Raw genomic sequence first — 25464 nt, 5'->3', positions numbered from 1 at the left:
ATAGAGCAACTAATCATTAATTCTTGATTAATAAATGTGTTATGGTTTAATACAATATTCCTTAAAATTTCATTTTAAATTTTCACGTTTTTGAGCCATTTTCATTATTATCCCCATGCAATACAATGTCATTCTTTTATACAAAATCATAATTACACTAATGGGATGGGGAATAAATTAGTCGCAAAAAATTCTAAAATTTGAACTCAAGACCTCTTATTTATAAGTGAAGAAGAATTCCATTAGACTGCATTATTAAGTACCAAAGTAAATTAATATATAACTAGCATATGGGCACACACAAAGTGTGTGAGAATTTTTTTTTTTTTTTTTTTTTTTTTTTTGAAATTGGAGATATGTTAGGATTACATGTACGTAAGACTTTGGAAAAAAAAAAAAAAGGCAAAATTTAGTTGTGTGAAATTACATTTCTGCCCTATATTTCTTATTCATGTTATATTTTAATTAGAGAGTTAAACTGGTAATTTCATAGGATTTTAGTTGACAAAGAGTATTTTATTAATTAGTAGAGATAAATAAATAAAGTCTTAGCATTAAAAATATCGATATCGGTAGAAATATCCTATCTCATCTAACCCAGCACTATTGATTTGCTAGCCACGGCATCATCAGTGAAAGAAACCTGATTACCTTTTATTTTTTTGTTGATTGGGTGGCCTAAATAAAATAAATACGAAAAAAAATAGAGGATTCATTGAGGAAAAATCAAACCAAACATAAAGTATACAGTCTTAGAATGTGTGCGTGAGTGAGCAATTTTCAACCGTTGATAAATAATTAACTTTCAAAATATCAACAGTTGACATCAACTTGTGTGCTAATGGGTAATCAGTTGCGACCCGGCTTCTTTGCCCTCCCACTTCCCATACACTCATATCCCCTCCTATTTTGTGCGATCACGGTTAAGCCACGTCAACATTTTATATTGATTTTTTTTTATAAAGATAATAAAACAAAAAACAATAGTAATATAAAATGTTGATGTGACTTAATCGTGACCGTACAAATAGAAGGGGATGAGAATGTATGGGAAGTGGAAGGGCAGAGAAGTTAGGTCGAATAAGTGGACATCCACCTATAGGAGTCTAGGAGACTCTATAGCACAGATCTCAAAGAAAAAGCATGATCACGCAATCATGGACATAACATTCACATGACCATGTTATCTATTTTGGGAAACGAGATTACGCTCAAAGGCTCACTTCGAGAAACAAAAAGCTGTTGACATTGCTTGCTAGCAAAGGGTTTCCTAAAGGTACAACTGTGGATGGAATGATGTACCAGTGTTTGAACCGTTAAAATTTAGCCATGCAAATACAGTCGTCTAATACATCGGACACTAGGTGTGTTGTAGAATTTTTGGTTAGTTAATTATTTTGAAGGGTGCTAGTGAATTTGGATTCCATCCAGATCTTCTTTGTGAGGATAATATGAATCTTCACAAGGTTCACCGTACACTGTGCATCCATAAATTATTTAAAATTATTTTATTTAAAATTAAATACAAACAGTACCTAACAAAAGCTAATCGTACCATATACAATAAATAGATAGGATGATGGAAATAATCAAGGAATCAAACTGTGAATAAAATATATAATATAGTGGGTTTTTACCTCAAGGCCTTTTTGCTGCATACTTTTTATTGAACTGTCCGCGACAATGGGAAACATTACAAAGGCAAAATCAAGAACCAATATCTTTCAAGAGAACTACTCTCACTCAAAACCTTATGAAACTAATGACTACAATCGGAAAGTCGCACCCACGACGCATATGATACATGAAGCCCGTCATCGGCCTGTAAAAACAAAACCCTTTTTCATTCCTTCAGATACCGATGCGCTCTTTATGAATACATAGAGACATCAGGCAAACTAATCACAAGTTAACAAAAAAACTGAATGTAGTATTGAAGTTTGTGTCACGTACAAACCGGGAGCAATCCATGTCTTCCTAACGGGTCTGAGTGGAAGGAACAGGAGCTGGCATCGCATCTTCAAGTTTTGCTCTGGCACCAATGGAGCCGTCGGAAGCAGGACTAGCTCTTTCGGAAAGGGTAGTAGGTTCTTGACTGCCCTCATCCAAGCAGACGACTTGAGCAAAACTCTTGGACATGTGCTTGATGAAATCACTGGGGATTTGAACAGTACTTTTGTTCTCATTTTCTCCAACTACACCAACCGCAATCAGGCTGGCTTGCTGTCTGGCCTTACGCTCTTGCATTGCTTTCTGCCGGTCTTCATAAAATTCAAAATCATCTAGAATCGACATATCTGTTTCATAATTCTTGAAGATATTCAACAACTCAATTCCCTGCTCCAATTTTACCTGCACACATATGGGAGCAAAACCGGGAGTTGTAAGGAAAAAGTACAAGACTAACCAAAATACAACGTGCTTCAAGATTTCTACTCTACAATTTAAAACTTTGCTTTCCATCAAATTCAAATGAATAACATATATCACATGCTGAGCACTAGAATAACCTCCGTACGGTCATCTCCTTTACATAGGACAAGTAAAACTATAAAAGGGGAAACAGGAGGACAAAGCTTACAAATGATTCAAAATCTTTGAGGTTTAGGGTATGTAGGACCTAAGAATCAGAATTAGAATATACTTGTATTAAGCAAGTAAAACCAGATGAAAATTCAGACTCTATAGCATGATTAGCATCAGAATTTACACAAAAAGCATCGGAGGTACATTTCCACAGTATTTTCGGAGGCATTCGAGCCTGAGAAAAACCAAGAGCTTCCGCAATAAAGATAACACTACCTAAGCTGGGATAGTTAATAGTCCATAAACAGGCAATGACAGAAAGCTCGACAACAGACAGAAGCTCAGTCAAGCTACTATAATTATTCTTAAAAAAAACTAAATATCTAGATTTCCCCTGGTAAGGATATTTGCTTTTACGAACTGCACACAAAATATATCCCATATTGTGGAAAAAAAGGGGCTTGTTCACACCTCTTGAGTATCTCGGCTGTTGGTTACAGGCTTGTTGTCATTATTTTCAAGAATGATGTGACGAAACTGACTGTTGGGAACGTCTTTAATCATATGCCACTTCACAGGAAACTGGCCGCTCCATTTGTCTTGCTGCCAGTAATCCAGACTCTTGTCAAAATCAACAGGTCCAATCATTTCAGCCACCCCACAGAACTGAGCACTAGCATTCACCTGATATTATGAAGTACAGCAATGTAAGGCTAAACTGGGCAGCAAGGACAAAATACAACGAACAAGAAATGGAAAAGGAAGAAATCATGTAGCATACGTTACTTATCTTGTGAACATCACCAAAAACAGCTGTATCTGAAGAAAAGATTGTACAATTACGTACCGAAAAGAAGAGAAAAACAGGGCAGCCACCATGCATCTCCTTAGCTTCACGATATGCAGCATCCAACTTTCTGTTACCATTTGGCGTGCTGGCCCAGACACCATATTTGATGCTCTTGTGAACATTATCTTCACTATATGACTTGATAATGAAGAACTTAGCATCTTTGTAGTCTGTTACAAAATCAGGCCTGTTGAATGATTCATCAAGGACCTTGGTTGTAGAAGCGTTATGTTTGGTGTTCTCCACACAGCTATCAGCCATGATTTGACTCTTTGGCTTTGAGGCCCTCGGGCCTCGATTCTGCTCACAAAGAATATCAACGGGGGCATTGCAACTGCATATAGGACCACTGCCCCTCACATGCCGCTTGCTATTTTCTAATGATAGAAAGCCGCGATTGTTAGCTCCAATGCTAGAAAATGGTGCACTTCCAAGGCCAGATCCCTGATTAAAACCACTGGGCATGTAGCCTCTGTTATAAGAGTTTGAACCAGACCCAAACCCATACATCAACCTTTGTTGTTGAGAAGCCTGCCGAAAAACGACTATTCAAAAATACTAGAATCCATGATTCTAATCAAAATTCAGCAAGTTCCAGATGACGGTGTCAATGACAATCAACTCACATCACCGCGATATATAGGCTGGCATCATTGTCAAGATATTGCATTCATAAAAGATAAGCCAAAGTTGCATCACACCAAAAATGGAAGATGACAGTGACCTAAGGATCTACACCTGAACTCCAATATTGGTAGGTACCCATAGTTATTAAATCCAACGATTTCTTAATATAGATATTTAACCAGCTCAATAAACAATACTACATTCTTCATTGCCATTGATATAAATGTCAATGTCTTGATTTGGATAACATTGAATCCTATGATGGACTTTGAGTCTAGTGTACAGTATTTTACTAAAAAACACTGCGCTGTGCAATCAGTTTTCCTTGCAAGACATAGAAACACCAACAACAAAGATTGTAGTTGCGGTGCATGGCAAAGACTAATATCTTAATAACCATGATTTACAAAAATACAAAATCTCGATGCATCAATAAGAAGAATCGGAGGGTAAACGACTTAAGAACATGGGTCAACAAGGCAGCACATGTGACAGTAAGAGTCAAAAGCAGCTTGAAGAAACTGTTAAAAGGAAAGCGGTAGGTGAGGGAGGAAAGGAGTGAGTAGAATGTATACTTCCTGCTAAACATTAAGGACTTCCATACGGAAATTATGACCGAGTGCAAATATATTTTGAGCAAAAGTATCTAAGATAACATTTTGTGCAAAATATATACAAGTTCTACCTTCCTCCAAGATTTGATGGAAGAGAAGAAACCAGAAATCAGTTTCAAAAGCATTGTTGAAACAGGAGTGGAGAGAAAAAAGAACCAATGGGATTTCAAAATATCGTAGTTTGAAGACATGCACAGGCATGAGAACATACCATTCCAATATTCTGCCCAAATGATCCCAATGGGCCAATTGGCTGTGGAGATACTGATGGCAAAAAGGGAGTCAAAGACCTGTGCCTGTCTGAGGGTTTCGGCCAGTCTGACCAAAGGCCTCCAGATCTAAATCCATCAAATCCTTGCTGCAAGTCATGAAAACCCTGACTACCAGTATTTCCAGGAAAATTGCCTCTACCAAAAGATCCCACTGGAGGATGATAACCAGGCCTTGGTCCAAAAAGCATATTGTCACCTTGTTGATCGATATTAACTAAGGTGGTGAGCTCTGGTTGTGACACTGTGGTAGGTGAGGTAATATATTGCATGCTAGGATGACCAAGCTGCTGATAATAAGGCGGTCCCGAAAATGGGTATTCCTGGGGAGAATATAACTGTGCATCTCCACCTACGGACGGCATTGGTGTTGTAACCGGGGAGTAAGGACCGTACGGCATTTGTGGATTGTAGCCATATCCAGAATGAAAGACTAAAGAAGGATTCTCATTGTAGACACCCTAATCAAGATTGAAAATTAAGGAAAATTACAATTAGTTAACCTGAAAGAAAGAAATGTTTGTATATGAATGACAATGCATAAAGATACACTCACAGGAGAATTAATCTCCAATCCTTCAGTGTTGATGTATGGAGAATATTCGTCCCACTCACCAGTTCCATTTTCATAACCTACATCACAGATAATTACATTGTATCTATACTTACATTGTATAAGTGAGAGCAACATAAAACATAACCAAAAACTTCAAAGGACTAGTTTTACAATTATTTTCCTTACACGACATATGTCAAAAACTATCAATCTCTCTAGAATTATAGTTAGAAATCCATTTCTGAATACTAGCCTCCAAGGCAGTACTGAGTACTGACCAAAGAAAAAAAAAATACTAGGTCAGCTAAAAATGTACAAACTTTGGAATTTATATTCCAACCTCACAATGTAAACCAGATTTTGATGGGATTACTAAACACGAAAAAGGGGAAAAAAATCCTTCCTGATGAGGTGAATCACTGTAATGTTGATAAGGCCAACAATCAGTGAAGTGGCCAACTAACTGTGAAGCTTATTTTCAGACTCAATCCAGCTGTGAATGGCCCATTTCCATGGCTGCACATCCAGACCCAGAGGAATAAAAGACTAACCTCTATAGTAGAAGGTCTGGGCCTGAGGGGCATATACATTAGGTGGAAAAACAGTGTGATCTCCACCTGAACCAAAAGGACCCGATTGACCTGCTGCCTCCCTTGGAAGACCTATAGTGGCAGCATCCGGAGAAGGATTAGGAGAAACTGACCTCTCATTTTTTGCGACATGGGGCTGATAACAGATAAACAAACGAAAGTCGTCATGCCCAAGAGGGAGTAAAGAAAAAGAATTGAAATTTAAAATAACACAGAACTGGCAATGGATCAGAAGAGCATTGTATTGGACTCACAACTACCTGCTCCTTCATGCTATCTGGTTCAGCAGGTTTCTCTTCTGCATCCATGATCAGTATGCTCAGTGACTTAGTAGAGTCTTAGAAACATAGGGAGTACAAATTATTGACCAACCAAAGAAAAATTTGGGGATAGGAAAAGTTGAAGCTATGAATATGTGAGCACATATCCATGCGTGCGCACATATCCACGCATGCACACCTACCCACACATGATAAATAGAAGTACATGAATATATTTCGTAGTCATGTCTACAGCAATGTGTTCAAATAAAAAACATGAAATTTTGAGCTACCCATTAGGATATAAGAAAGTATAAAACAAAAATAGAGATAAAGGTCTCAATTTCACAAAAGCTGCCATAGATATGAACCTAACCGCTCAAACTATAAACAATGATATTCATGGAACAAGAAATGTTTTTGGATACACAATGAACCACGATGTCCAGCCGTAATTTTATCAAGAGAGCTTCTAGCAATAACCCAGAGAGATTCTAGCGACAACCCAAATTGCAGAAAGAACTAAAAATAAAATTTTTACGAATTTCACAAGAAAAAGAAAAATAAACAAAAGATCTTGGACTAAAAGGCCTCATTTTCTTTCATCCTATAAAAATCTTGAACTTTTCCAATTCATCCACCTCCTACTAGTCTAGGAACAACAGCTTTCCGTTTCGATCTGCCTCCCCCCAGTCCTGAGTAAACCAGACCATACAATGAACAGAAGTGTGATGCTCTATTACCTATATAATTCTAGTTCAGGGAAAGTTGACATTTTGTGCCATATCAAAGACAGGCTTCTTCAAACACAAGACCCGAGTCTGAAAGTAGTTTATGCACACGATACATTAATTTGATTGCACAACCACTATTGGTCTCTAGTATACTTTTTGTTGACAGCAATGAATGCCGAAGTAATTCCTACAGCCCAAAAATGATTACTAAACTTGTATCTTCACTGCATACATGCATGAATACATTGATCCATGATTCCGTATCCGAGTATCAATTATTGAAACTAAACTATGACTGAGCTCGATGCAACACATTCACACGAACAAGCACATCATTCAAAAAATGACCTCAAACACAAAACCGAAACACGAAAACAGAATACGAACAACCGAATCTTACAACAATTCCGTCAGAAAGACAATACCCAGAATCTACTAGATCACCACTTCCACACTCCTCCAAGCCGGATCAGGATAAAGTTCCACACAGCAAGGCAATCACAGATGCCAAAGTTCCCACTACAGAAATCACTAAAACCCGAAATCCCCAATACATACACCAAAAATTTCACCAGTTCATTGACTGTACATACAAAGCAAAGCCAAGAAAACAAACCCATCTGAGGAAATGATCAACAAACAAAACCCAGATTTTAAAAATAATAAAATGATTAAAATTCAAGAGTCAGAATTAATCAAGGAGAATAAAAAGGGAGATTATTCATGAAATGAGATTGCTGTGGATTGACGTACCGGAAGTACGATCTGGAGCCTGCGGTTGGTTTGCCGCCATGAATCTCAAGTAAAGATCTTCAATTTTCACAGAAACACCACCACGCACGAGAATCTAAGCAGGAGGCAGAGTATGTACCCGTATATGTATGTGTATATATACATATATTACCTCTCTCTACTCTCTCTCTCTCTCTCTCTCTCTATCTAGTTATAAGAAATAAAAACATTATTATTACTATTATTATTAAAAATTATACTATATTTGTTTTATAACGTACGTAACGCCATATTTTTCCTGGAGAAACAAGAAGTTTCTCGCTTTCGTTTTTTCTTTTTTGATTTGTGATTTTTTTTTTTTTTTTTTTTTGTTTTAGTATTTCTTGGTAAAATTGAAGAAAAAAAAAATATGTGGACGTGGAAGTCACCGAAATGGTAAAATTGTGGTGTAACCCAAAGGAACAGTCAGGTGGCCCCAAAGAGAAATTCTTAGGGGATTGTTTGGTCATTAAAAAAAATAATTCTTAGTTTTGGGAAATGAATCAAAATTATTATTTTCAATTCTCAATTATCGAAATGAATTTTTAGCATGACGTTGTTTTCGAATCATTATTTAGTAGAATTTTTATTGATATGTCTTTGATAATTGATCAATATATTGTTGGTATGTGGTTTGGATTAATTGAGCATTTGTTATTTATTTTTTAATCAAATCAGTCAAATTTTCTTTGAAGAGTTATTCAAAATAGTTCTTTATTTGATATTGACAATTGATTGTTATGTCGTAGCTATTTGATCATTATGATATTGTTATTGGATTTCGATCATTTTAATTATTTTGTAATGATTTTTTGTGAAATTAGCAATCACTACTTTTGTGACTATTTTTTAAATTTTGAGTGTCTGACATCTGCAAATGGATCATTACTTTTGTGTACCTGCTAGCCGCAGGACGCGCGGGTCAAGCATTTGGTAACTAGAAACTGTCTTAAAGTGGAAAAAAGAAAAATGAATTTAGGTCTTCTAAACTAGAAAAAATGGAAAAAGAAATATCATGAGAGAAAAATGGAAAAATAGAAACTCTGTCTGAAAGTGAAATGCACGAATAACATTACAAAGTAGTTTTCAGTGTTCCGGTGGATTTCAAACATGAGAGAAAATGTGTCGTGAGTCAAACTTCGAGCTAGCTCTAGCGTTTGAAAGAGAAATATCATTGAATTCAAACGAATAATTTAAAATTGAGGTGAACAACTTGACTGTTTCAATCTCTGTGTGTTGTCACCCAACCTGTGGAAAAAACAAAACTTGTGAGGCATTCTTCCAAATGCGTTGGTTGTTCCCAAGTGGCCCTTATGATTTGGTACACATGAGATCCCAGAAAGCTGTTTAACCATGTTCCACAGACAAGCAGGGAGTTGTGGTCTCTTTCCCTTCAATTACTCCCAATCCATCAATTGATGCGAACCAAAGACAAAATGGGTACACCTGGCGTCCTCTTGCTGGTGAGATTCTCTTGTGAAATCCATGTTTAGTCCATGTAGCGTCGTTTTCGAAGAATTACTTGCCAAGCGTTTAAAAAGTAATCTTACCGTCTAATAAATGACTTTAACACGTGGTGAAATGGGGGACATGAGAGAAAGTCTCCTCTCAAGGAGATTCTTGAGTGCAATAAGAGAGATGATGATGCATGCCTTGGTTGTAGGGTAAAATCTCTTGTGATTTCAACTTCTCGAGTCTGAAAAGCTAACTCTCTATCAACTTGGGAGAAATTGGAGATTCCAAAATGGTTTTCGTGATATTTCAAAAATGATTCAAATATCAGTTGTTGGGTAGAAAATGCCTTAATAGACAAACTTAAGCCAGCTCAAAATCTCATATGACAAGTTGACTTACATTCACTCTCGAGATGCCACGGTGGTGTCCTAAACGCCATGGTGGCATCCCGAAGGGCGTAGGGAAGTCACTCTCCAAGTTTGTGGACTAAGAATTGACAACCTCTGCCCAACCTTGCAGTTTTTAAATTAGAAATGCACTATAATCACTTTAAGATCTTTAGGAACATAGTTTGCTTCAAGGAAAGAAAAAGTTACTGCTGCTGCTGCTAAATTTTCACAAGCTGCATTTGGTAAGGAACAAGAGAATCCTTGCCCAATTGTCTCTCGCGTTTATCGCATCGACTGTATAAAACATGTACCATATGTGGTATGTTCATACAAATTCATTTACTGGTTTTGATTTGATCCATTGAATCCGATATACTATCGCTCAATTCACGGCCCATTGTTTCAAACGGAAAGAGCAACACGCATACCCCCGAAAGAAAAATTACAATCTCAAACAGCAAAATCGATGCTGTTTGATGGCATCCATGTACCAAACCTACTGCCACAAGAGGGCAGATCATTCCGCCAATTCTTCCCATTGAACTTGCGATTCCAACGCCAGTTGTTCGGATTGAGGTTGGGTATATCTGCGGTTCAAACCAAAGAAATAAAGATCAAAACCCTGGCACAATTTCTAAATGATTTTCATGGACAAAAATTCATACAACCAGAAGAATAATAATGTGAATCTTCAAACAATGTTCTTCACAAAATGATTTCTTAGACGCTAAACAATGAGTTCATCTTGCATTAACGCTTATGAATGTGATGGAGAAATTAGAGGTTACGTGCATGTGCTGAGTGTCAAACGACATCTGAGTTCAATTGTATAATAAAGAAACCCACCGAAGACATAAATAGCGCGGACAATTTTGCATTGAACGAAAGCAGAGACTATGCATTAACAAATTACCTCCGGGGCGTATATGTAGACTATTGTGAAGGTCGCTGTGATGCATATGCGAGCTCCAAACAGAAGACTAGTGGTCAAGCCCTGAGACTGATGGACAACCAAGGGGAGTAGAAAAATGCAACATATGAAGAACATGGCTGACATTGAAAGCTTACGACCCAGTTTGTCGACCATGGCAGCAGATAAGAGGAGCCCAGGAAACTCTTCATTCCAAACAAAGTTAAATGTCAGTTAACAATTTCTTGGCAGTACAAACACACTTTGTTTTCAAATTATTAAATGACAAATACTGAAACAAATAGATGAATGTACCTGCAAAACTAGCAATGAAAACATGTCTATAGCTAGTATCCGGCGCTTTGTCTGACTGTATTTGTTCTGGCGTACATTTACTATGTCCACTGTTCAACTCAGTTGTCAGAAGCACCAGGCCGTAATATGAAAAAGCATTCCCAAAGAATACTACCCATAAGAGCAAAGTAGATCGGACTAATTTTGGGGAAAGAAGTGTTAACAGTGAAGAGATGCCACCCATATTGGAATCCATCTCCGTAGGAATTGGATCTTTATCATCTGTCGGAGAGATCAAATGTGCATCTTCTGATGAAGTAATCTCTTCAGATAACTCTATTTTCAAATCAGAAACAAGATTCCCAGAAGGGAGTTTCATTCCGTTCATTCTTGCTACTTTCTCCAAAATATTGATTGCCTCAGTTGTTCGACCTTTTAAGCACAAATATCTTGGTGATTCAGGTGCAACCCAATAGAATATGAGGAGAAGCGAGGAAGGGAGTGAAGACAAGGCAAGTAGCCACCTCCAACCAAAGTTTGGCATGACAAACTGCAAAGAACACAACATAAATATATGAAAGGACCAATCTTATATTCTCATCACACATATTCCACTACAAACGCAAAACAAGAGAATTAAAATTATCTGCAGTTGGATATGTAAGCTTATTAAGGAAGTGACTCCTAATGTTTGTTGTGTTCATCGTATCCAGTTGACACAACTGCTAAAAACTAGTTATTATTGATCCCAAAATTCCTTTACTTCCAATATCTGAAGATAAAAGACTTACAAAATATACACACCAAAAAACAGAGGCACGGAATCAAATCAAGAAAAAACACTGGAAAATCAATCGAATACTAATAAAGTACTCTAAACATACCCACGCAAGTGAAGCCTCAAGAATTGTTCCAAGAGTCCAAAATGCTGAAAAAATAACCATCCACGTGCCTCTGTTAGGAGCAGGAATGAACTCCAGAAACCAGGATGAGAGTACAGGGCCACCTCCCAAACCAACACCAACCAAGCAACGAAGAACGAGCAAGGATGCATAATTAGGGGAAAGAGCACTCAGAAAACCAGCTCCACAAGTAATTGTGGCTGTAATGAGGAATCCTTTCCTGGAGGAATAGAAGTTTTAACAACAAAATAAGAACCAGTAGAATTGTTAACTTGGAAAGTGGTGCATTCAAGATCGCAAAGGCAAAAAGAACCAAATCTGCATCCAATGCAGAAATGTGCAGGTGCATAGACAGAAAACAAAATGCAGAAATGGCAAGCAGATTCTGTAGATAGCAAACCCGAGGAGGAGTGATCAGTACTGGCAGAAGAAGATCATGTCATTTACAGTTGTGGTTCAAGTACATAGCTCAATTGGATATCATGTGCCAAAGAAATAGCATTTTTTTCACTACTAAATGATGCAGGTTATGTGTGTGCAATACAAGGTATCTCAATAATGTAAATCCGTTAAGAGTCTTACGGGAATAAACCATAATCAAAAGATCGTACCAAAGTTTGAATCACTAACATCCAGACATAAACAGTTTTTAGTCATCCTTGTGTCCATAATTAATTTATATAGTCAAATGCACATCTCTATGGAATCATCTAAGTCATTTGTGTTGTGATTTGGCCCGTCAAAATACGAAGGCCAAATAGGTTTAGGTTTTCAATAGGTGTTGGGAAAGGAGAAAAGGAATGTGCACTGATTATTTCCCATAAGAATTGGGAAATAGGGTTTTCTTTATAATACCAAATCTACTCTAAAAGGATTTAGGAATCCTATACTTGTAAGGCATGTAACCATCGGTTTATGTACTACTATAATTAGGCTTGTTGGGAGCTGATTATTCACACGAATAAAAGAGAGAATACAAGGGTAGAGAACCAAGAGTGGTAGAGAGATCTAAAACAAGGTTTTGGGGTTTAGCATAAGGGGTTTCAACAAGTTCTTGTAACCGAGTTGTTATTCTCCATAATGCGGGTGATTTCTCAAGAGATCACACAAGGGGTAGGCAAAGTTCACCGAACCTTGCTAAATTCATTGTGTTTGTGTGTGGCGTGTTTACTTTATTGTTCATATATATATTCGCATAGCATCATCTTATAAATTTGCATAACACCGGAGACTATCGATAAATAAGATCAACTAAGGAGAATTAAAATCATCAATTTGTTACATAAGAGAAGCGCGGGAATTAAATCAAATATATTGATGATAAAGATATAATATTAGTAGGCACCTCTTTAGTCCCAAGATATTAGACAGGATTCCAAAAACGATTTAGACTGTTTGAATTAATCAAAGAGAAGAGAAATAAAGAAACAAAAAAAGGCCCACCTACGTCCATGTTTATCAGAAACGATGCCCCATGAGTATGCTCCGACTAGCATTCCAGCAAAAACCACACTAGTTATAAAACTTTCTTGTTTAGAAGAAAGACCCCAAGCAGACTGAACTGCTGGTCCAACAAAAGAAAGTAACATCATCTCCATGGCTTCTGAGACCCAACCCATGCCGGCATAAGCAAGCACAAGAATTTGGAATTTTCCAAACCCCATGGCCACAAGAGCCTCATCGACAGTGTATTCCTGGCCTCCATCTCCCATCTATAGGTTTGAGACAACAAAACTATTTCACCGACTAGAATAACATGCAGAATTCTTAGTGCCATATGATCATATCAGAAACGATAGTTTTTAACGAACAACTACCAGAAATTTACATCTTCCAAGTTAGTTATTGATGAGCCATAAACAGTTGTAGCAACTATTCATATTCTAAAACCATGACATCTAATGAGACAGCGTGGAAAATGTTCACATGGAAAAAACAACTTTGAGGGAGAACTTGCATTCAACCCGGACACCAAGGTGTAATCATCCTAAACCAACTACACGATGACATGTGGGAATGTTAAAACACATGGAGTAGATTTGGGATAACGCCACCTTTGGCGTCTCAGTTGAATGTAAATTTCTCATTCTGAAGACAAAAGATACTAACTTGACTACAAGGAAACATGAGACAAGCTGGTGATGTTGAAGCATAACATCAAGAAACTGTGTTAACATTGGTTGCATAAAGTAGTAAGGCACTTCAATGTTCCTATTCCGTGAAGTTTTTTGATTTACTTCTTTGAGCATCCCCATATTTGGGAACACAGAAACTCCACCCACTCCAACCTATTAAATTTTTTAAATCCCTTAAATAAAGAATTATGCAAGGAGCTTGTAGGTCGGTTAGTTCATAGCATTGCACCCGAGGACCCGAGTTCAATTCTCCCCTCCCCCACTATAGCTTGTATTGGGAAAAATACTGAATTATAATTACAGAAAATAATCTTTAACAAGTTTCTGAAGCTCTAATCTAACTCTAACGTTCTTATTTTCATTCTTTTTTTTTTAAGGAAAACAAATGATCACTTTGTAATAGGGGTATCTACTATTTAGAAGAAATATAAAGTCAAGAGATGAGTTCCCAATTCACCAAATAATACATAGATTATGGATCCAAATAATCCCAAAACAATGGAACAATATTAAATTAAAGCAAATGGAAGGGAAACTAAGAAATTAAAAAACTAACCTGCAATGTAGAAAGAAAGATCTTACAGTTTCTGTTGTTGGGATCGGAAACTGGGATTTGGGAAATGACAGAAGCAATCAAAGTCAAAAGCTTGAGGAAGGGACTTTCTCTGTTCAATCAGCTGAATTCTGGATTTCCCCAAGTTTCTATTTTTGTGTGAAATTCTGAGAAATCAATGATTTGGGCAATCTGAACGCAAAATTGAGAGGAAGAACGAGCAAAGGATCGATCGTTGATTCCTTGACGATGTTTTGATTTTCTGCTGTTGTGGGGTCTGACGATTTCTTCGGCTTCCCGCTTCCCGCTTCCCGCTTCCATCCAACTCAGCTGTCTCCCTCTCTCGACTTTTTGACTTGCGTTCCTACGGCCGCAGGCTAAATTTGTAGCTAAATTGAAATGACATTACCAATAAAATTTAATTACGTTAATTAATATTTAAATAATAATTCAATCATCAAATTTTATATTATTTAATTAATAAAATTTGATCTTCTTAGCATTATCTTTAGTTTAATAGTCAAATTCGGTTAGATGTGTGAAGTATTAAACATAGATAGATATTCACATAAATTATTTGACGGGTCAGATATTGATTGTATTAAATACATGTAAGTATTTTAACCAATTTCAATTATCAGATTTGAGTTATACTCATATTAAAAATATGGTTAATTACTAAATTATATCTTTAATACATTTTCAATTAAAGATAAACTCAATCAAGTAAAGAATCACTCTCACAATCAATTAAGAATACTTCCACCATTATTCCAAGATATATTCTCCTAATTAATATCTTGAAAATATACTTTCCTCATTTGTTAAACGGATGACACATTTTGCTACCACATACACTCTTCATACGTGTATATTTATTTCTAATTATTGAAAATTTTGAATGCAAAATAAAATTTTTGGACCAATAACAATTTGCTTGTTAAACCTTGCATAAAATCCTATTAAATCTTGCATAAAACTCACAACAGTGTAACATTGAAGTCCGACTCAAAATAAAATAAACTCATTAGAGCTTTTTAACTCCAAGTTTCCAACCCTCGCTGGGTCTAAACAGTTATCTTTCAGGCCAGTCACCTTTCAGGCTATTTTTTTTGCCATCTCCAGCAACTATTGGGCTTCCAAATAGGTATAATCTTGTTCTACACTTTCTTATCTTCATTTTGATATATTATAGGTCGAATTTGGTTAAGAAATGATTGAGTTACGAAGCTTTAAAAATTACCCAAACTTTTGGCTAAGAGCTTCAGGACACTTAACGAAGTTTTTAACAGAATGGCCAAAATAATGAATGGTGGACAATCTCAGGGACCATTTCTATTGATTTTTAATCTCAATGACTAAAGTGATGTATTATGTAAATATCAAGAACTATTTTGGCTAAAAAGCCAAAAAATAAAGAACAATAACAAATTTTTTTTTTTGAAAAGCCCCAAATGTTGAAGGTCGTGAAACCACCGTCGGCTTTTCTCAAGGACTACTTTCTGTCCATTTAGAGGAGGAAAAAAAAAAAGCGGATCCATAAAAAGTAGAAATGGAGAGAGAGAGAGAGAGAGAGAGAGAGTTTGTGGACATGGAAAGAGAGATTTAAGCTGGGGAGATTTTTTGTCCATAAACAAAAAAAAAAACAAAGAATTTAAGGAGATATGGGGGACATTGAAAAAGCACATGATGTAGGGTCTTCTTTACTTGATACTTCCTGCTGAAGTTGCAACAAAAAAATAAACCTTTTTGAATGTGTTTTGTTTCTGCAGTAGTGGTTGTTGGGTGCTGGGTGGAGCCGTAGAGGTGGAGGGGTGGAGAGGCTCCTATGTTTTAGTTTTTGGAGTTGGGGTATGAGTAGAAATAGTAATGGGATTAAATTAAATTGTTATATTAAGGGTATTTTGAGAATACTACTGGGTGAAAAAATAGTGTTGGTGTTTAACTTTATGAGGGGTGCAAACATCAGGTTAAGCCGTTGAGGGATGGGCACAGCACCACTCTTCTAGGAGGGTACTCAAGTGATTGACTATTTGGCTTGTTAGTTTGTTTGCCATTCACCTTGCGGTTCGATAAGTTATCAGACCCATGAGGATTTTTGTTTTATGTCCCCCTTAATTAGGCCTTTCCTTTATTTTTTCTAGCAATTTTCACATGCTATGCATATGCTTGTTAAAATTTTGAAAATAAAATTTACAAAGAAAAAATATAAAATGATCCCTAAAGTTTTATGGTGATGACCTTCAAACGATTTTTTCGTCGCTTAAAAGGTTGTTTATATCTTTAGCGACAATTTTTGGATAACTATTCCCGACACTAAAATATTATATTTGGGACTAAAACATGGAAAAGAAAAGTAGGGCAAACTGATATGGTTAATCTTGTTGTGAGGCTTTGAAAAAAAAAAACAAAAAAGTTATTTTGTGTTTGATTTTATATATTGTCCAGAACTTTTATTTGGGTTATTTTTCTTTAGTTTTTTTGACAAGGTTAATTCAGTCTTTTTACTTTCTTTTGATTGGCAAAAAGAATTTTGTTAATAAATACCTTTTAATAAAAAAAAGTTTCAAAAGTAATAGTCAACATTAACGATTACTGCGTAGCTAAGCATGTATAACCTTCAAGTCAGTGGCTGATCCATAGAGGGATCTGGGAGGTCCCAGGACCCCTTGGAGACCCTAAATCGTTGCTTTAAAATTTTTGGGGACCCCTCATACTCAAAGACGAAGGCCTGTGCAGGTTGCAACTGCGCCGTCTTCATGGAGAAGACAACCACGCGAAGAAAGAAATTTTTCTGTTTTAAGTCTTGGCCCAAAACGCTCGTTTTGGTCAATTGTTTGGTTTTCTTTGGTTTGTTGTTTGGTGTGGGCCTAATCTTTTGCTTAGGCTTTCGGTATATTACTAGTTTTGTTGTTTTCAAGGCCCACTTTTCCTTTTTGCAACTTTATTGAGCATTTGTTTTGTAACTTTTCTTGGTGATGAATTTTACCTTTGTATCCAAAAAATAAATAAATAAATAAATAAAATATAAAAAAATCCCCAATTTTTTAACTTTTCTTGTAGACTTGACAATTTTTTACACGATCTGTTAACACAACACGAAAATCACGGGTTTCGTGTCAACACGATAACTAATCAGGTCTTTATTGGGTCACACGATAAGAACCCGTTAATAACAGGTCTTTAACAGGTTTACACGAATGTGACACAGAGGGAACCTATTTCGATACAATAAGAAAAAAAGTTATTTTGATGATTTTAATTTTTTAAACTACTACAAAAAATTACTATAAAATACAATAGTCATAGTTTATATATATATATATAATATATTTATATATATTATATTAAATATGTATTATTGTATTATTAGTCTATATAAATTTAAAAATTTTAAGTTTTATTTATTTATTTATTTTTATAGTATACTATAGGCAAAAAGTGAGATTAAAAAAATTATAAAACACATCAAAATAAAAGTATCAAGTAATTTAAATATACCAAACACATTAAAAAAATCATAATAATTAATTTACAAGTACGAAAAATGTGAAAAAAAATATGCAAATGCTCATGATTGCATCCTCTATGCTATGAGTATGGATTCATCATCGTTTGAATTTTTAAAACCATATAAACCTTCATGAATTGTATTTTTAAGGAAGTTCAAAATAAATAAAATACATAATCATTAATCTACTAGTGTAAAAAATGTGAAAGCATATATAAACGTGCAAGGTTCCTCAACCTTGAAACGCAACTCTCTTCATTTTGCATATCCTTGAACATTTGGTATTTTATAGTAATGTACTAATATTATTTTCATTAGACTCTTATTTTAGAGTATGTAACAAAGACAAATGTTTTTTTTTAATGTTTTGAAGTAATATTTATGTGTCAATGCGGCATGCATATGCTAATTTAGTATTATGTTTTCTACTTTTTGGGGTCAAATTATGTTTTTCATTTTCATTATTTATTGATTTAAAATATATTTTCTTTAACGAGTAACGGGTTGAGTCATATTATCTAATAAGATTAACTGGTCGATTTTAGGTCGGGTCACATTACCCGTTTACTGTAACGGGTATTACACGATACGACTCGTTGAGATATCGGGTATGACACAAAAACGACACAAACACAAAAAACACGATACGAATGTCAGGTATACCCCACAGTCTCACCCCCATCCCTTCCTCCACTTGATATTTATGAAAAAAAACAAAAAACAAAAAAAAAAAACTTCATATTTCTAATAATGATTTTTCTCAATTGAGGGGGATTAGTGATATTGTTGAAAAAATGGTGGAAGAAAGGGTTGCTTCAAAAATTTGCATATGTATATTTTCTTTTTCAATTGGCTTTAGTTTTATCATTTGCAACTGCTTTAGTGGGAAAGCATTTTTCGCTATGAATATCATTAAGGGTCCACTTCGTAACAAAATGGGAGATCAATGGTTTAGTGGAGAGGGCATTTTTGGATATAAATTTTTTTATCTTTATTATTGGAACCCCTTGAGTCTAAAATCTTGAGTCTGCCATTGCTTCAAGTGACTTTAAATTTGAATTTCTTCCTCTCCCGGTTCTGCCACTAGTGTTAAGTGGCATTATCCTAACTAAGGAACTCAAACATAAACTGTAAAATGCTACAAATTAACATCAAAATAAATTTCATGGTTCTAAAAAGTAATAGGTGCAAAAATATATGCTTTGTTTGCTCATATTTGGTCATACTTTGAACCATGAGATTTAACTCTAAGAACTAGGATATGATCTACTATATATAGAGTTATGCTAGGGAAAATAAATTTGTAAACAAACCTTTGTAAACTAGTTGATGTAGAAGTTGATGATTGGATTATTACTTAAGCGTTGATAAACGTGCTCATTTATTATTGGTAAGACATCATTTGGTTTGTAAATTTTGTCTACAAAGTTAATCTCTCAAGCATTAGTCCTATATATATATATGTGTTGATATGCCAACAATATTATTTTTTTGTTAGGTTTTAACTATTTTGAACTAATTGAAATCACAACTCACTCTCTACTTTGTCAGCTTGAGAGCCTATAGGTACTCGAGAAAAATTGAACAAGCCGATTTGATATGTTATGAATCTTTGTTGATTTTGGATCGTTGTTCTATAAATTATTTCAACAAAAAAAAAATGTCATTTTGCTTCTTAAATCAGTAATCAACTTTGTGTCCCCATCTAGGCCCAAGGACAATTGGTTTGCTTGCATGTAGGACAAGGAACTGAGGAATCATGCATTACTAGGAAAAAGTTGTAGACTGAGACCCATATGAGTGACCACAGATCCGACCATATAAAAAGTTACAAGAAAGTGACTGTAGACATCGAAATTTCGGTGAAATAAATGTTAACTAATGCATTAAAATTACAACCTCCATTCATTTCATCTACATCATACACTTACTTCACCTACAACCTCCACTCATTTCAGCTACATCATACACTTAGTTCACCTACAACCTCCACTCATTTCACCTACATCATCCACTTACTTCACCCAAAAAAAAGGATGGTGGTGATTCATTCTCAAAGTTTATAAATAGGCTTCTCCATCAAGGGATCAAGGGGACCAATTCACATATACATTTCTCTACCCCAAAGTGGAAGATAATTCCCCAAATCCTTGAAGCTTTGAAACTCTAAAAGCTTTCAAGCATCCAACCTCCCAAATTCTCAAGAATCCTGAAGGATCAAGAAAGCTCTCTTTGTTCTTCGTCAAATCCTTGAGGAAATCCACGCAACTATTCATCAAGATCAAGCCCCGAAGGCCCTTGAAGACCTGTTCATCCTCGTTCATCAAGATCAAGCCCCGAAGGCCCCTTGAAGATCCGTTCATCCTCGTTCATCAAGATCAAGCCCAATAGTCCTAGAAGAAATCCACACAACTGTTTATCAAGATCAAGCCCCAAAGGCCCTTGAAGATCCGTTCATCATTCATCCTAAGATCAAGCCCCGACAGCCCATTGGATCAACAACATCAACAAATTTGCACCACTGTTCATCCCTAGACCAAGTCCCGACGGCCCTTTGGGTCAACAACTCATTTACAAATCTACACCTTACAAAGATAGAATCAGAGGATCAAATTGTAAAAGAGATTGTAATCCTAAAATTAATACAAAATATTATTTTGTACACGTGTTCTTGTCTCATTCATCGCAAGAAAATTCATGTTCACAGTGACCTACTGCCCTTTTTATATATATGAATGGCCAATACTAAGCTCCATGAGGAAAACACTATTCTCAAGCAGTCAAGCTTTACGAACTTCCTCATCCCCCTTTAACCTTTTCTTCTTACACCATTCGCAAATCTAGTGGATGCAGTAGCCCTCCCAATTTGCAATATTCATGGGATTGCTCTAATGCTATCACAATTTACAGTATCCATGGCATTGCTTTAATGCTATCCCAATTTGCAATATCCTTGGCATTGCTCTAATGCTATGATGCTAGGAGAGTACTAAGACAAAGAAAATATCTAGTAATACTGATTATCGTTTGGGACGCGATGTCACACATGCAACTCGTATGGGTTAAATATATATATATATATATATATATATATGTACAAATTGAACTGTCTAATGTTTTGAAGCTTGAACAGTCTAATGCAATCTAAATCAAAATTTAAGATTTTTGTTCATACATCGGTGTCTGAACGGCTAAATTAAGATTGTAAAAATTTAACTGTCTAATAAATCGGTGCATCCCATACATTAATGTATTGCATAAATTTTGTAATTTTTGTTTTGTTAGATCACGTTGGACAATCTATGCCACTACTACCACTAAGTATAACACAAAATGGGGACTGTACATTGATGTATTGCATAAATTTTGTAATTTTTGTTTTGTTAGAACACGTTGGACAATCTATGCCACTACTACCACTAAGTATAACACAAAATGGGGACTGTTAGTGACGTAGAAATAAATAAGGGGCTTTTGGATCTAGGTCCAAAAACTTAGGTAGTTTTTGGGACCAAGTCCAGTTATCTAATTACATATTTTGATATTAATTTTGCCCATTCAGATAAAAATATTTAAATTCTTTAATGTTTTATCATTTATTTAGTTTTTAAGTTTTGAATATTTAAATACTCAAACTAAAATATTATCTAGTAACTACCTACTATTTATAAGAAAACAAGACCGATATAATCTAGTAACTACCTACCTATTGTATAGGAAGAAAATGCTTTATACCTACAAAGCAGTTAAAATCTACCCGCAAAACAAAAATAAACTACCTATTGTATTGGAAGAAAAATGCTGGGAACCTACATGATGGAACATAAAAATATAAATATGATATAATATACCTCCATTAAAGGAACGAATTTGGAGGGAAGAACACACAAATATCACCCATGAAAAGAAGAGACAAAAAAGAGGAGGATTGATAGAGGGAATTGTTTGGAAGAAGGAAAAAAGGAGGGATGAAACGTACTGGGGGTTGAGATGATTATATGGCTATAACTAATCCTACAATTAAGGGATTAGTTAAACCACAAATTATCTCATAATTAAGAAATTTTGTGTATTTACTACAATTCGTAAGCCTAAGGGGTAAATATGGTACAAACCACAAATAAACATACATGAAATCTCAATTATTGGACCTATTTCAATAAAGTGGACTAATTCTACTAATGGCTCACAAAATTGAATCTATATCAAGTTATCCCATAAAATAATTGCGACAGCCAAAATCTCAAGTCTATTCACGCATCTGGTTATTAGACCACTAATTACAGTATGCTGTCGAGGAAGCCAATCAGCTGAAAGTGGAATCTAAATCAACCAATGATCATGTAAATGGTTTGACTAAAATACTAGTTTTGGTGAAAATTCATGTGAATTGTTTCCTTCGATGTTAGAAAAATCTTTGAACGATCAACACATCTGTCGCTTGAAATGTAGTGATTTTAATACATTTTTTTATTCAAGCGATAATCTTAATTATTTAACTTAAATTGCGGAAAGACAGATCCAAATTAGAGATAAATGTTGCAAAACTTGCAATCCAGTTTGGAGCACATAATGATCAAAAGACGAGTGCCAAAATTGTTTTTTCTCTTCTTGAGTGAAAATTCACGAAGAAGGTTTACTCGAGCTGGTGCAGTATTTTGTATGTTATCTTTAAAATAAGATTTTTATAAAACTTAAAACATGATTATGTTTTGTCTCTTTTTTTTTTTTTTTTTTTTCTAAAAATCAAATTGTGGTCATATATAGTAGATAAAGAGAAAGAGAATAATTGTTGTTTAAAAATATGGCATTTGTTGAGAATGGCGACTTTGGCCATTAACTGTTCAAGTGGTACAGTGTAATCTAGCTAGAAGATCAGCCTGACCGGCCTGGATCTGGATTAAATTAGGGATTAGATTGGATTACTTAATGATATAGGAAATGTGCGGCCACAAGTGTAAGATCAAACAATATGCAACTTGCGTAGACAGCATGATTTTCTTGTACAGATGGCAAAAAAACAAAGCTTCCTTCGAACCATTTGATCATTTGTGCTTAATTATAGTTAATCAACCTAAATATTATTGATTTCTCAAGAGTTATTTGATAAGAAACCCTAAATACAAAAGTTAGTACTGATGCATGTTTTTGTACTGCTCATGGCCTCGTATGCTAGAAATCCTTGTTATATTTACTTAATACTTCTACACAGATTCTACACAAGTTATACTAAGAATGAATATTGACTCGAACACTGATTTCAAACACAATATTTCGCGTGTAGATAAATTTTTTTTTCATAAATATTAGTCTGGGCATGAAATTAACGTTATTTTGAAAAGGATCAGAAGCACAATTAGTTGCAATAAAATATGTTTACATAGGCAAGGGGTCATTAGAATCCTATGGTATAAAAGAAAACTAGTTGCAGAACAAAAATCTTAGTAAAAATGATTAAATTTAGTCATTAACAACACAACAATTAACGTTGGGAGAAATGCCAAGGGAACTCTCTCAAAAACAAAACTCTATGGACTCTTTGGCATCTCACATGTTAACTCAATCTTATGCCAACATTATACAATATTGTGCCAATAACATGAGGTTGCAGAGAGTTTATGGAGAGTCCCAGAGTCCACTTAGCATTTCTCCTTACGTTGGATGAGAAATATTTACAAATAATATTTCTTTCAATTTTTTCATAACAATTTAAGTGAATAAAATAAACTAATTGAACATAAATATTCCTAATTTATCTTACTAATTAAATTAAAATATCTATATAAATAATCTTGTGTGTTAAATAAACAAATTAAATATCAAGAAGTTTAGTAATAAAACTTGAACCATTGAAGAATTCCGTCGTCGATCTATTCTTTACGTACTCAGTCAACTAAAATAAAGCCCCAAAAAAATCAAATCAAAAAATAAAAATCAGCCACGAATTGCTTGACAAAAAAGGGAATAGAAGATGAAAAGTATGGAAGTAAAAATAATTGAAAAATTTAAGGTCACTAATAGAATTTTGACTAAAAGCCACCCTTTTCATTGGTGTCTATTGTTAAGTATGGACACTCTCATTGGTGGCAAACCTCAATGGCCACCAAGCAGCCACTAAACTAGAGAACATGTCCTATGTAGAGGACTCTATTGTAACAATGGCTGCCAATATTGCATTGGTGTCATCTACAAACAATGTCACCCTAATTCACATTGGTGGCAAAGTTGCAAAATAATATTAAAAAAAAAATTGATGCCTTCGAGGGCACCCAGATTTGAATAGGAATATTTCCTTTTTTTTTTTTTTGGTGAGGAAACAAATTGTAATATCTTTGATATAAGAATATACTACAAATTTGCATAACTAATCTTTTAAACAACCTTGATTCACCTTCCTCGTCCCCAATCTTCGACATGCATACCCAAAATGGAATTAAAATTTGAAATCTAGAATCGATCCAAAAACTGAAAGTTTTTATTTTGAGAAATCACTTACACCAGGGAACAGCCATGAGGAGAGGGTCATTTTTACCTCTTGGTTGAGGCCCAATTCAGGCAGACTTCGTCAGAAATTGGCTGGAATACCAATGGTCACCATTTCTTAGATCTGAAATTGAGAAAATTCGGCTACAAATTTGGAGAAACTAACTTAAGGGTTGGAAAGAGGAAGGGAAGAGGATTCTGGAGGTATAGTTTGACGCTCATTGGTGACCGAAGGACGAAGCCGCTGCTGCATGAAAGAGGAGAGGGAGAGAGAGGATACGGGAGGGAGGAGAGAGAATGAAGGGGGAAGTGAGCGGAGGGAATGAAGGGGAGGAGTTGGACTATTGCGAAGGGGAGAGAGGTTTAATGGTTTTTTTATTTGTTTTATTGGTGTTCAATAAATTTTATTGGTGCCCAGTTAATCACAAATACACAAAAAAGTATTTTTAAGAAATAAAATTATTTAATAGACATAAATGGTTGGTGTCTAAATTTTGAAGGCCACCGATATCAGTGGCATCCAACTATAAAGACATCAAAAAATACTAAGAGTGCTTGCTTTATGTCTATGGACACCAATTGCAAATGGTATGTAAACATCGGTATCCTATAGCCATAATTCTAGTAGTGGGTAAGGTGAAGAGAAGAAAAAGATTGAAGATGAAGAGAAGGAAATGAGTAAAATGAAGATGAACAAGAAGAAGAAATGAAGGCAATAAAATAAACCACTTATGCTTCAATAGTCAACAAAATAAATAACAAATTGAAAAACTTTTGGTGAAAAATTTTGAAAATAATAAAATAAATCACTTATGTCGGATTTAACCAACATTACATTTACTATAACCGACAAAATACTAAAATAATAAAATAGTCAAATTATGTCAGTTATAACCACCATCATCAACTTTAAAACAACCAAAATGTGTTAAAATAATTTTAAAAAATATACAAACTATCCGCCAAGAATTCTTGTTAAGGGAGGGATTTTTGGAATTCAAAAATCCGGGTGGTTATACTAATTTTATGTTGGTT

At 35.1% G+C, this 25464-nt stretch overlaps 2 protein-coding genes across 11 annotated transcripts; both read right to left on the bottom strand.

Moving 5' to 3' along the window:
• Nucleotides 1-1630: 1630 nt before the first annotated feature.
• LOC137707778 (YTH domain-containing protein ECT4) lies at nucleotides 1631-8004 on the bottom strand. 9 transcript variants are annotated; one of them, XM_068446698.2, is made up of 8 exons: nucleotides 7780-8004; nucleotides 6293-6330; nucleotides 5994-6168; nucleotides 5443-5519; nucleotides 4829-5347; nucleotides 3374-3907; nucleotides 2998-3210; nucleotides 1631-2352 (listed from the first exon to the last, which is right to left on the bottom strand). In XM_068446698.2, the coding sequence occupies exons 1-8, from the start codon at nucleotides 7817-7819 to the stop codon at nucleotides 1978-1980; spliced, it is 1971 nt and encodes a 656-aa protein (XP_068302799.2). In that variant the 5' UTR covers nucleotides 7820-8004; the 3' UTR covers nucleotides 1631-1977. The 9 variants fall into 9 exon arrangements, with proteins under 9 accessions (XP_068302799.2, XP_088545142.1, XP_068302798.2 ...); XM_088689016.1 differs by having other exon boundaries at nucleotides 6293-6491; nucleotides 7780-8003; XM_068446697.2 differs by having other exon boundaries at nucleotides 6287-6330; nucleotides 7780-8001.
• A 1875-nt stretch (nucleotides 8005-9879) lies between these two features.
• LOC137708183 (organic cation/carnitine transporter 7) lies at nucleotides 9880-14848 on the bottom strand. Of its 2 annotated transcripts, none has more exons than XM_068447194.2 (6): nucleotides 14439-14848; nucleotides 13191-13459; nucleotides 11730-11967; nucleotides 10867-11395; nucleotides 10555-10757; nucleotides 9880-10228 (listed from the first exon to the last, which is right to left on the bottom strand). In XM_068447194.2, the coding sequence occupies exons 2-6, from the start codon at nucleotides 13457-13459 to the stop codon at nucleotides 9977-9979; spliced, it is 1491 nt and encodes a 496-aa protein (XP_068303295.2). In that variant the 5' UTR covers nucleotides 14439-14848; the 3' UTR covers nucleotides 9880-9976. The 2 variants fall into 2 exon arrangements, with proteins under 2 accessions (XP_068303295.2, XP_068303296.2); XM_068447195.2 differs by having other exon boundaries at nucleotides 14465-14842.
• Nucleotides 14849-25464: the final 10616 nt, after the last annotated feature.

Source organism: Pyrus communis, chromosome 17 (genome assembly GCF_041283825.1).
Source record: "Pyrus communis isolate YQ-2024b chromosome 17, ASM4128382v1, whole genome shotgun sequence".
NCBI classification, from domain to species: domain Eukaryota; kingdom Viridiplantae; phylum Streptophyta; class Magnoliopsida; order Rosales; family Rosaceae; genus Pyrus; species Pyrus communis.
The sequence above is the reverse complement of the archived record's forward strand: the minus strand, read 5'-3'. Positions and strand labels throughout refer to the sequence as shown.